Source organism: Giraffa tippelskirchi, chromosome 14, assembly GCF_054371585.1.
Source record: "Giraffa tippelskirchi isolate mGirTip1 chromosome 14, T2T-mGirTip1v1.2.pri, whole genome shotgun sequence".
Taxonomy (NCBI): Eukaryota; Metazoa; Chordata; class Mammalia; order Artiodactyla; family Giraffidae; genus Giraffa; species Giraffa tippelskirchi.
In genome coordinates this window covers 53,868,990-53,881,952 of record NC_137288.1, presented here as the reverse complement: position 1 = coordinate 53,881,952, position 12,963 = coordinate 53,868,990, and the positions used below count along the sequence as shown (strand labels likewise).

The following is a 12,963-nucleotide window of genomic DNA, read 5'->3' as shown; positions in this document are numbered from 1 at the left end:
AGATAAATGACTAAATACAAAAATCAGGGAGAGGAGACAAACTTCACCTGCAGAAGAATTACAAACAACTTACATGGGGACTCCTCCCTCAAGGAGGTGGGGCACAATCCCCACCCTCAAGTGTGGGCTGTGCCCAGGGACTGCCTTCCACAGAGCGGGGGAGGGTAACTTTACAGCCACCACTTCAGCCAGAAGGTCAAGGTCCACCTCACCAGGGATGTTATCATGTTGATAACACGAACCCTTTCTTAACTGGTAATAAAGCCACAAAAAGAACACTTCACTTCTGTGGTCTTCTTCCCCTAAACACATGCCTGCCCCAAGTCCAATCATGAGAAACACAGCAGACAGACCCCAAAGGAGAGACAGTCTCCAAACTACCTGACCAGTACTAAAAACTGTCAAGGTCATCAAAAACAAAGGAAGTCTGAGAACCTGTCCCAGTCCAAAGATCCTAAAGAGACCTGGCAACTGGATGTGATATGGTGTTTTGGATGGGATCCCAGAATAAAAAAGGGATATGAGGGGAAAGTAGTGAAATCTCAGTAATGTGTAGACTTTAGTTAATAATAAAGTATCAATATAATCAATAAAGTTAATAAAAGTATTAATAATTAAGGAATATAAGTGTGAAAAGAAGAGAAGCGAAAAGCAGAGGAGAAAAGGAAAGATATATCCATTTGAATGCAGAGTTTCAAAGAATAGCAAGGAGAGATAAGAAAGCCTTTCTCACCGATCAGTGCAAAGAAATAGAGGAAAACAATAGAATGGGAAAGACTGGAGATCTCTTCAAGAAAATTAGAGATACCAAGGGAACATTTCATGCAAAGATGGGTTCAATAAAGGACAGAAATGGTATGGACCTAACAGAAGCAGAAGATATTAAGAAGAGGTAGCAAGAATACGAGGAAGAACTGTACAAAAAAGATCTTCACGACCCAGATAATCATGATGGTTTGATCACTCACCTAGAGCCAGACATCATGGGATGTGAAGTCAAGTGGGCCTTAGGAAGCATCACTACGAACAAAGCTAGTGGAGGTGATGGAATTCCAGTTGAGCTATTTCAAATCCTAAAAGATGATGCTGTGAAAGTGCTGCACTCAATATGCCAGCACATTTGGAAAACTCAGTAGTGGCCACAGGACTGGAAAAGGTCAATTTTCATTCCAATCCCAAATAAAGGCAATGCCAAAGAATGCTCAAACTACCGCACAACTGTACTCATCTCACATGCTAGTAAAGTAATGCTCAAAATTCTCCAAGCCAGGCTTCAACAGTAGGTGAACCATGAACTTCCAGATGTTCAAGCTGGATTTAGAAAAGGCAGAGGAACCAGAGATCAAATTGCCAACATCCGATGAATCATCAAAAAAGCAAGAGAGTTCCAGAAAAACATCTGTTTCTGCTTTATTGACTATGCCAAAGCATTTGAATGTGTGGATCACAATAAACTGTGGAAAATTCTGAAAGAGATGGGAATGCCAGACCACCTGACCTGCCTCTTGAGAAATCTGTATGCAGGTCTGGAAGCAACAGTTAGAACTGGACATGGAACAATAGACTGGTTCCAAATCAGGAAAGGAGTACATCAAGGCTGTATATTGTCATTCCACTTATTTAACTTATATGAAGAGTACATCATGAGAAATGCTGGGCTGGATGAAGCACAAGCTGGAATCCAGATTGCCAGGAGAAATATCAGTAACCTCAGATATGCAGATGACACCACCCTTATGGCAGAAAGTGAAGAACTAAAGAGCCTCTTGATGAAAGTGCAAGAGGAAAGTGAAAAAGTTGGCTTAAAGCTCAACATTCAGAAAACTAAGATCATGGCATCCGGTCCCATCACTTCATGGCAAATAGATGGGAAAACAATGGAAACAGTAAAAAAAAAAAATAAACAGACTTTATCTTTTGGGGGCTCCAAAATCACTGTGGATGGTGACTGCAGCCATGAAATTAAAAGATGCTTACTCCTTGGAAGGAAAGTTATGACCAACCTAGATACCATATTAAAAAGTAGAGACATTACTTTGCCAACAAAGGTCTGTCTAGTCAAGGCTATGGTTTTCCCAGTAGTCATGTATGGATGTGAGAGTTGGACTGTAAAGAAAGCTGAGTGCTGAAGAATTGATGCTTTTGAACTGTGGTGTTGGAGAAGACTCTTGAGAGTCCCTTGGACTGCAAGGAGATCCAACCAGTCCATCCTAAAGGAAATCAGTCCTGAATATTCATTGGAAGGACTGATGTTGAAGCTGAAACTCCAATATTTTGGCCATCTGATGCAAAGAGCTGACTCATTTGAAAAGACTCTGATGCTGGGAAAGATTGAAGGCAGGAGGAGAAGGGGATGACAGAGGATGAGATGGCTGGTTGGCATCACCAACTCAATGGACATGAGTTTGGGTAAACTCCGGAAGTTGGTGATGGACGGGCAGGACTGGTGTGCCGTGGCCCATGGGATCACAGAGTTGGACACGACTAAGCGACTGAACTGAACCGATATGTTGCTCAGCTGTGACAAATGTACCACATTGTAAGATGTTAAATCATTGTAAGATGTTAAAAGTAGGGGAAAAGGGGCTTCCCTGGTGGTGCAGTGGATAAAAATCCACCTGCCAATGCAGGGGACACTGGTTTGAGCCCTGGTCTGGTAAGATCCCACATGCTGTGGGGCAACTAAGCCCGTGTGTCACAACTACTGAGCCTTTGATCTGCAACAGGAGAAACCACTGCATTGAGAAGCCATTGCACCACACCTAGAGAGTAGCCCCTGCTCTCTACAACTAGAGAAAGTCTGCAAGCAACAAGGAAGACCCAGTGCAGTCATAAACAAATAAACAAATATTTTTTTACATAGGAAAACTAGATGTGGAGTATATGAGAACTGCATACTAACTTTACAATTTTTCTGTAAATATAAGACTATTCTAAAATAAAGTTGATTTAGGCTTCCCTGGTGACTCAGATGGTAAAGAATCTGCCTGCAACAGGCAGACCAGGGTTTGATTCTTGGATTGGGACGATCCCCTGAAGAAGTTAATGGCAACCCACTCCAGTATTCTTGCCTGGAGAATTCCATGGACGGGGGAGCCTGGTGGGATACAGTCTAGGGGGTGGCGAAGAGTCAGACACAACTGAACACACACACACTACTAAGTTTCAAATTAGTTATAAAAATAAACACTCCCCAATACACACATGTAGATTTGGGCCCCAACTCTCTCCTAATCTCCAGCAGACCACAACACACAAATCCAGTCACACCATACACTCTCATGAAACCTGTGTGGCCAACAAGTATCGGTGAGAGAGATTCCAGACCATATCAGAAGTCCAAGACCATTTATCAAGACTCAGGATAAGGCTGTGATAATTAAATCAGAGAAGTATAGGTGTGACGATGACTAAGCAGGCTGGTGAAACAGAACGAAGAGCCCCAGAAACAGACCTGTGCACCAGGGCACGTGACATAGGACTGAGATGGAGAGATTGCAGAGGGGAGAGAACGAACTTTATAACCAGCAGTGCTGAGACACCTGGATGTCTACATAGGAGAATCTAGGCAGCATATACAAAATCGAGGCCAAGTGACTTAAGGACAGACAGGAAAACAAAACTGCAAAGCTTTTCAAAGATAATCAACACAGGGAATATCTTCTTGATCTTAGGGGTGTGGAAAGATTTCTTAAATGACTCACCCTCCCTCCACCCTCCATGCCAAAAAAAAGTGTAAAGGAAAAAAAATTGATTACTTCTCTTAGGTAGGAATTATAGACTTCTGATGATGTAAAAATATAAAGACAGTGAAAATATAAGACATAAATTTGAAGAAGATATTTTAGCATATACTATCAAAGATAGATAACAGATAGACAAATGTCATTCAGTTGCTCACTCATGTCTGACTCTTTGAGACCCCATGGACTGTAACCCCCTAGGCTCCTCTGTCCATGGGATTCTTCAGACAAGAAAACTGAAGTGGATTGCCATTCCCTTCTCCAGGGGATCTTCCCAACCCAGGAATGGAACCCATGTCTTCTGATTGGTGGGTGGATTCTTTACCACTGAGCCACCACATGCTATGAATAAATAAGATTAAGGTAAACATCCCAACAGAAAAGAATGGCAAAGACTTGAACAGGCTCTTCACACAAGGAGAAATCTCAATGGCCAATAAATAAAAACGTGCCGATCTGGCTGGTTACTGGGGAAAAGCAAACTGAAATTCTTATCAGCTCTCTCTCCACGCCCTGGCATCTTACAGCACTAAGGGCAGAGAGCAGCAGGTGTCTCCTGCACAGCCCAGGTCCCCTTTGGAGAACCCTGGTGTCACCTCGGTAAAACTGAGCTCGCACCCAGCCCATGACTCAGCAATTAGGCTCTCACACACTCAAGCCTAGAGGAAAGCTTACACTTGGCACTAACAGATGTGCAAGAATATTTAAGAAGCACTGTTCATAGTAACAACAAGCCAAAAACCACGCAAATACCCACCACTGCAGGATGGGGAGATAAGCCATGTTACACTCAGTTCAAACAGAACCGTGTGCTGGAAACGGGCAAAGTACAGTTAACTTTCATCAGGAATCTCCCAGGGTAAGAGACAAGCCATCATCTAAGACACACAGGTTATTTCATTTGTGCAAAGTTCAAAAGCAGGCAAGCCTGAGCCTATTGTTTAGAAAGGCAAACATGGGTGGCAAAGTACAAAGGAAAAAAGAGATGGCTATCACAGAAGTCAGCTGCAGAGATTTGTGCAGGGAGAGAAGGGGATGTGACTGGAGAGGGAGGCGCACTCGTAGGTTCAGAGCTGTTCATTTTGTTCTTTAAAATTCATATGATTCTTTAAGATACACGCAAATGTTTTATAGACTCTTCATTAAGTTGTTGCTGTTGTTCAGTCTCTAAGTCGTGTCCAACTCTGCAATCCCAAGGACCGCAGCACACCAGACTTCCATGTCCTTCACTATCTCCCGGAATTTGTTCAAACTCATGTCCATTGAGTCAGTGATGCCATCCAACCATCTCCTCCTCTGCCGCCCCCTCCTCCTGTCTCTTCATTAAGAGTCCTTTATAACTGAAATGGAAAGCAATCTCAGATCATTGTCTGGGGAGGACAGTCATCAGTTCCTTCCTCCTGCTTGGATGAAGGATGCAGCCTCGGCCCCCACACGGCACAGAAAATCGTGCATCTTGGGGCTCAGAGCACACACTGTAACAGGGCAGACTCTACACCTTCTTATCTCACGTAAGGAAAATGCTGGGTGCGTTGATGTCATTCACTCATTTACTTGTTTGTTTATATTGCGCCTCGAGGCTTGTGGGATCGTAGTTCCTCGACCAGGGATTGAACCCAGGGCAGTGAAAATTCAGAGTCTTAACTAATGGACTGCCAGGGAATTCCCTTGGTGTGTTTTAAAACTTGCAGCATATTTCCACGTCTTGTACAGTAGTGGTTTTTGACGTTCACTGGCTTTTGTGCTTTTCGGTATTTGGAATAAATTGGATTTTTATCACCCAACATCTAAAGTTCCATCATTTGGTCTGTATAATTTTAAAGAAACACTTAGACCATTTTTGGCCCACTGCTAAGACTGGAATGAGCTTTAAAGTCACAAGTAAGAAGTGAAAGCAATTTGTGTATTCTTAGTCAAAAAAATGTATTTCCAAATATTTTTCTCATCTGTTAAAGCCCTTGACTTTCTCCCCAGACTTGAAACCACTGGTGCCTGGTGACTTCTGATGGAGCTGGTGTGTGTTTCAGGCAGCTGCACGGGGGGGCCGAGCCTGCACCATCCAGCCCTCAGCCCAGGCCCTTGGTCTAGCTGTTACACAGGAAACTGCAGAACCTTAGTGGCCCCCATGCCTGCCCCGAGGCTGGCAGTTAAGCTACCCGGCTTTAGTCACTGGTGACTCCACAAAGCTCTGTGTTGAGAAGAAGCTGAGCCCACAGAGGCTCAGGAGAAGGCAGAGTCGTGATTGATGGACGATGGAGCCCCGGGTATGAGAGACACAAGCAGGAGGCAGGACCCCAGGGGTTTGCCACCCCAGTCACGCACATCAACCCAAACTCCACATACTTGTAAGCTGTTTACAGACTCTCCACGTACCACCCACCATCTTCTCCCCATTCCCAAGTGCAGACCTGTCAAAGGCCCCCATGACAACTGTCAAAGGCCCTCTCACGTGCACGCCTCTGTCCACTGTCTTCCCTTCCCGGAATCGCCTCCTATCCGGCTCCTCCTGAACAGCCCAGTGTGTGACATGTGGTATCCACGAGACTTCCCCATCACCTCCATGACTGTGGGCTTTCCTGTTCCCGAATCCCTTTGTCCTCCCTGCACCCGAACGTGGAACTTTATTAACACAGTTTTTATTGCTCACTAGGCACCTTCCCCCTCTCCCACCGTGTGGCCCTCTTGGCTCCCCAAACAAAGGAAACAGCTCTAAGGAGACACTTTCTTCTCTTTCCCTGTACTTCCCATAGTGCCTCCAGTGGGCTGAGTTGAGTCAGGGAGTTAACCCCATTTCAATTCCAGGGCACTTTCAAACTATGCCAGGAATAGCTCGGCACAAGGATTAAGAGGCTTACACAACCAACCAAAGTCTGTTAGGTGAGCCTGGTTCCCCTTACACACACACACACACACACACACACACACCCCAAATCTATATACGCTCCTTCTCCAACCCCCAGTGAAAACCAAACTGTAGACACACACACACACACACACACACACACACCCCAAATCTATATACGCTCCTTCTCCAACATCCAGTGAAAACCAAACTGTAGTCACACACACACACACACACACACACACACACACACACCCCAAATCTATATACGCTCCTTCTCCAACCCCCAGTGAAAACCAAACTGTAGTCACACACACACACACACACACACACACACACACACACACACACACACACACACACACACACACCCCAAATCTATATACGCTCCTTCTCCAACCCCCAGTGAAAACCAAACTGTAGTCTCTGGCAGTTACAGAAGAAGCCTAGTACTTTAGATTAAAGTAAAAGAAGGTCAAGCACTAAATAAGGTCTCGAGTGTAGATACTTGGCTAATGCCCCAGAAACGTCGTAGGCGGAATCCAGAGCAGCTGGACTGGCTGACTAAGAACTCGACTCCACTGCCATGGACAGGAATCAACAGCAGGTGCCCGCTAGGTTCACAGGGCTATCACTTACTAGACTATTTCTGTCTAGAGGGAGAAAGTTTATCCTTCGGGCAAGGACCAGTGCACCAGGCTTCCCCCTCCGGGTTTTCCTAAATGGGGGTTTTTATATAGTTCCCCTGTTGTTCTTTTGTACAGCATGTGGGGGGTGGGGTATGGTGAGTAGTTAAATTCACTCTTTGGCCCAGTGTGTTTACAAAGCTTTAGTTCATCATATACAACATATATAATATGCACGCGTGTATGTGCACAGATACATACCCACACACACCACTGCCTAAGATTTACTTAATTTTTTAATCTAAATCCAGTTTTTGTGAATTGAAAGTTTTACTGGAGTAGCTGTGGATTCACACGTAGTTACAAGAAATAATACCGAGAGTCTTTGTACACATTGCCCTGTTTTCCCAAACGGCACCATTTTGCAAAACTGTAAGATCAGCCAGACTCCTGACACCCACACTCCATCTCATTCAGATTCCCCTGGTTTTACTCGTGCTCCTCTGTATGAATTAAGTTCTACACAGTTTTATCACCCGTGTGGGTTTGTGTGTCCCCCTGCTGCACAGAGAGGCGACAGTTCTAGCATCACGAGGATGTCCATGCTGCCCTTCCTCCCCCTGCCCCCCACACATCATCCTGACCATAATGACTAACCCTCCTCTGTTTCAAAAATGGCTTCACTCCCCAAAACGTTATACAAGTAGAATCATACACCATGAAACCCTTGGTACTGGCTTTACTCACTCAGCGTGTATTTCCCCGCAGATTTGTCCAGGCGGCTTGCATCTGTTCTGTTTCTTTACATTGCTGAGTCGTATTCCACAGGGTGACACGCCTGCTGTGTCCAATGAAGGACAGCTGGACTGATTCTGCCACTAACAAGGCTTCTATGAACACTCATGTGCTGGTTTTCTGTGAACCCACATTTTCTTTTCTCTGGGATAAATGCCCCAAGAGTGTGATTGCTAAACACAATAATTTCATGCTTGTTTTAAAAGAAATTGCCCAACTGTCTTCCAGAGTTTTATATTCATGTAAATCATGTCCCAATAACATCCTCTTTCTCAGCCACAAATGCTGTGTCATGATGTGGGGCAATTCTTCCACGGCAATTTAGAAACAGATAGAGCATCAGGCCAGGATCTTTCCAGAGACCAAAAATGGAACAAACCAAATACCAGAATAAAGGCACCTCTGTTTTTTGACCATGTGGATACCAGTGAAAACTGAAAATGTTAGTCACTCTCTGCGACCCCATGGACTGTAATCCACCAGGCTCCTCTGTCCATGGAATTCTCCAGGCAAGAATACTGGATCAGGTTGCCCTGTCCTCCTCCAGGGATCTTCCTGACCCAGGGATCGAATCCGAGTCTCCTGCATTGCAGGTGGATTCTTGACTGTCTGAGCCATGAGTACCTTACAACAAATTCCCCTCTTTCTTGAAATTAATTTCAATTGGGTTTCAATTCCCTGTAATCAAGAGTCCTAATTCCATTCATGTTTAAATCATTTTCTGCTTAAACTGTGACCCATAAGTTCTCCCACAATCTTCAAGGCTTAGTTCACTGAAAGTCACACCTTTACCACAATCCGTGGTGTCGGCTGACAGCAGAGGCTTTCTCTCAGCAGAGCCTACCTCCATCTGCCCACCCCACCTCCTTCCGACGATATTACAGGATTAATCTCAGGATTACAGTAAAGAAGGCAGAGACCTACACTAAGTCTAGAGAGTTTAAAGATTTGTACCCTAAAAAACAAACAATTAAGTGGTGGTTATGGGTGTGATTACAAACTAACCTGATGCAATGTGATATAAAGCTTTTGAAATCCCAAAGAAACAGAGCAACCTGGCAGAGACTACCTTAAGGGTTTTCACAAGGTCTGTTTTCATCATTCATCATGCTTTGTTTTCATCATGTTTGGATTAGCAAAACCTGAAGCGTGGGTCATGGTCTTTATGAAAATCAAGTACTCGCATTGCTGAGAATTAAATTAACCAGGGGAGGGAGACACTGCAAATTCACTGTTTCCTTTTTTATTTCAGTTTTAATCAGGAAAAATAGTTTGCTTATCAGGCTATATAAAGCCACCATCACAGCTCTCGTCTATGTAGTCTAGGTCCCTACAAATCTTCCTCCAGCACAAGTTCAATATCCAAATAACGTTAATTTTAAACTATAACCTTGCCTTAACATGAGTAAGACGAAGCTACAGGACTGAAACAATGTAGTTCATGATTTATCAGAAAAGAAAAAACATGTGTATACACACATACACACACGTGCGCGCGCGCACACACACACACACACACAGACACACACACACACACTTTGGGGTTTCTATTTTCCTATCTGCTCTTTACTCACAATGACTGCCCAGAAACAGCCAAGGCAGACATTCCACTCTCTCTGGGGGAAGCCCAAGTGTTCACACATGAGGCACCAAATTCAGATCTTGGAACAAAACAGTGAGCTCATACAGACCTGGCCACATCCTTTAAAGTCTAGAAAGAAAACGAACCGGACGTTATGGAAAATGTGAAGAATTCTAACACTCCTTCCCATATGAAAATGTTACTAAAATGGTAATGGTAGTACTAATGACAAAATTAACAGGAAATGTAACAATAAACAATCATAAGGGGATTCCCTGGTGGTCCACAGGTTAGGACCCAAACTTCCACTGCTAGGTCCAGGTTCCATCCCTGGTTGGGGAACTAAGATCCTGCAAGCCTCTTGGTGAGGCCAAGTAAAATAAATAAATTAATTTATTTTTAAAAATAATGAAACCATTTAGCCCAAAGACATGTAGAGTCAGGAGTGTAACTGTGCTCTGTACAGGAGACTTGATGTTAATATTCATGAGTGCTCCCTCATATTTGCATTTCCCAATTGTTTCCCCTCAATTCTACTCTGCTTAAATAAATAACACCTTGACGATCACAAGTGGACAACATCAGTTAAATGATGACAGAACAGACTTAACCACATGGGTATGGCAGCGTTTGAAGCACCGACATTCAAGGTGGAGGACATGAGCCCCACACACATCTTTTAAATTCCTCTCACCTGATGTCCGAGAGATCGCACTTGTTCCCAGCGATGGCCATCACGATGTTTTCTGGACCATGTTCTTTCAGCTCTTTCACCCATTTCTTCAAGGTATGAAATGAATCCTAAACCAAAAGTGTAGTCAACCTTGGGAAAGACCCATCAACGTAATATCTCAACCACATAGAAATACAAACCCAATATAATCCACTGAAGAAAAATATTTTCAGGGGGCACACACACACAGATGAATCTATTACCCCAATCTTGGCACAAAATTTAGTATTAGCTAAGTTTTACTCACATAGGCTGTAAAAGGTTCCTTTTCTAAAACATAAACTTGATGAAGTTAAGATAATCATGTTAGTAATTTCCTTCTACAAATAACATTAATTTTAAATTATAGCCTTGCCTTAACATGAATAAGACGAAGCTACAGGACTGAAACAATGTTGTTCATGATTTGTCAGAAAAGAAAAAAACAGATATATATATACATATATCTTTTTTTTTGCAAAAGAGTTGGACATGACTTAGTGACTAAACAACAATAACCAAAGATGCAAAACTGAAAAGTACTTTTCCTTTTCTTAAAAATTTGAACACTCTGGAGAACAGTATTAGCAGGCATGACCTTACTCCTAGGAACAATCAATTTTAAAAATGAATGATGACTGTTGTTTAATTTAGCAAATAGATTTGAAAGGCTTTGCCATATATTGATGTTGTTTAGTTTCTCAGTCGTGTCTGACTCTTTGCAACCCTATGGACTGTGGCCCACCAGGCTCTTCTGTCCACGGGATTCTCCAGGTAAGAATTCCTGTATGGGTTGCCATCTCTTTCTCCACTTGCTACATATAGACAAGATAAAATTCAGCATTTAGTGTTCATTCCCAGCAATCACCGTTGCACCGTACTGTGCAACCTCATCCCAGTCTCCGGGCAAGACTCAGGCAGTGAAGTTCCTGCTTCGGTCTTTCTAGAACAGAGAGTGGCCATAAATGGCACCAAAGTTCTAAAGGGGGCGTTCCTACCTGCTTGGTAATGTCGTACACTATGACAGCCGCCGCAGATCCACGATAGTACATGGGGGCCAGTGAATGAAACTGATGAGGAACAAGGTACAGTTTTAGGCCAAAGTAAGCATATTTTATACAATCCCACATTACCATAAAATTATCGTCCTACATCAGCCCCATAGGATCCCTGGATTCCCCCCCTAGGACTTCCCCAGGACTCAGATAATACATTTTCCTCCACCACAGCTCATACCCTTGTGGTTTACAGACCATGAAACTCACTCTTGGGCTTGGCCAAAAGTAAACGTTATTATCAGTGTGGCTATCCTAGGAATTTTCCTTTCTTTACTGCTCTTTGTTTATCTGATATGATGGACCAGGACAATCTCAGTAGGATGATACAACAATAAGAAGATGTCTACTAAGGACACAGATCACACAATCCAGGGCCAGCCTCTAGGGAGGAACACCGCTGGGGCACCTCGGCCTCTGCCCTAGGGGCTGGGCAATTCCTGCAAATTCTCAACAAACGGTGAGAGAGATGAGCTTCGCTCCAAATGTGAACATCGCTGGTCACCAGAACCACTTATCCTCAAGTAGGATGGATACTTATCCTGGGGACACACACAGATTGTGTGTCTATTTTGAAGAATATACCTTTAAACATATTTGAATATATTTGAAGAATACATCACAGAGGGGTTTTGAAAGACAATGAGAAAAAGATAACAGCTCAATAGAAAAAATGAACAAAGGATATAGATAGGTAGATGAATCACAGAGGAAGAGTTATAAATTGCCAATATTTTTAAACATGTTCGATGATAATAAGAGAAATGAAAACAAAACCAATGATGGACTATTTATTAATTTATTAAGTATTAAACAGACACCATAACTGGAGTTGGTGTGGCTTTGAGGAGGGAGGCACTCACTCATCCACAGCAATGTATTTAAAGACATGACTATCGAGGGACTTCCCTGGTGGTCCAGTGGCTAAGACTTCACCCTCCCAATTCAGGGGGCCCGGAGTCCAGTCCTGGTCAGGGAACTAGATCCCACATGCCGCAACCAGGGATGCAACACACCACAACGAAAATCCTGTAACCTACAACTAAGACCCAGCGCAGCCAAGTAAATGAATAAATACATAAATATTTAAAGGAGAAAAAAAATAAAAAGAACTGTTTACGGAAAGTCAGAGAAAGACAAGTATCTTATGATATCACTTATATGTGGAATCTAAAATAATAATACAAATGAATTTCTTTACAAAACATAAACTGACTCACTGACATAGAAAACAAACTTATGGTTACGAAAGAGGAAAGCTAAGAGGAATAAATTAGGAGTTTGGGATTAACATATACACACCATGCATGCATGCTAAGTGGCTTCAGTCATGTCTGACTCTTTGTGACCCTATGGACTGTAGCTTGCCAGGGTCCTCCTGTCCATGTGATTCTCCAGGCAAGAATATTGGAGTGGGTCACCATTTCCTCCTCCAGGGGCTTTTCCCAACCCAGAGATCAAACCTGCATCTCTTGTGTCTCCTGCATTGGCAGATGGATTCTTTACCACTAGCGCCACCTGGGAAGCCCCATATACACACTACTATATATAAAACAGTAGATTCAGAGGGATATGTGCTTGCTAAGTCGCTTCAGTCATGTCTGACTC

The 12,963-nt window shown here is 43.3% G+C and overlaps 1 protein-coding gene across 1 annotated transcript in view; it reads right to left on the bottom strand.

Moving 5' to 3' along the window:
* RAB31 (RAB31, member RAS oncogene family) overlaps positions 1-12,963 on the bottom strand; it is an 82,858-nt gene that overhangs the window by 19,586 nt on the left and 50,309 nt on the right. The window contains exons 4-5 of the mRNA XM_081561663.1: positions 11,299-11,370; positions 10,283-10,389 (exon numbers count right to left, since the gene is read on the bottom strand). Coding sequence (XP_081417789.1) covers positions 10,283-10,389; positions 11,299-11,370 — 179 coding nt within the window. The remainder of the gene's footprint in view (positions 1-10,282; positions 10,390-11,298; positions 11,371-12,963) is intronic.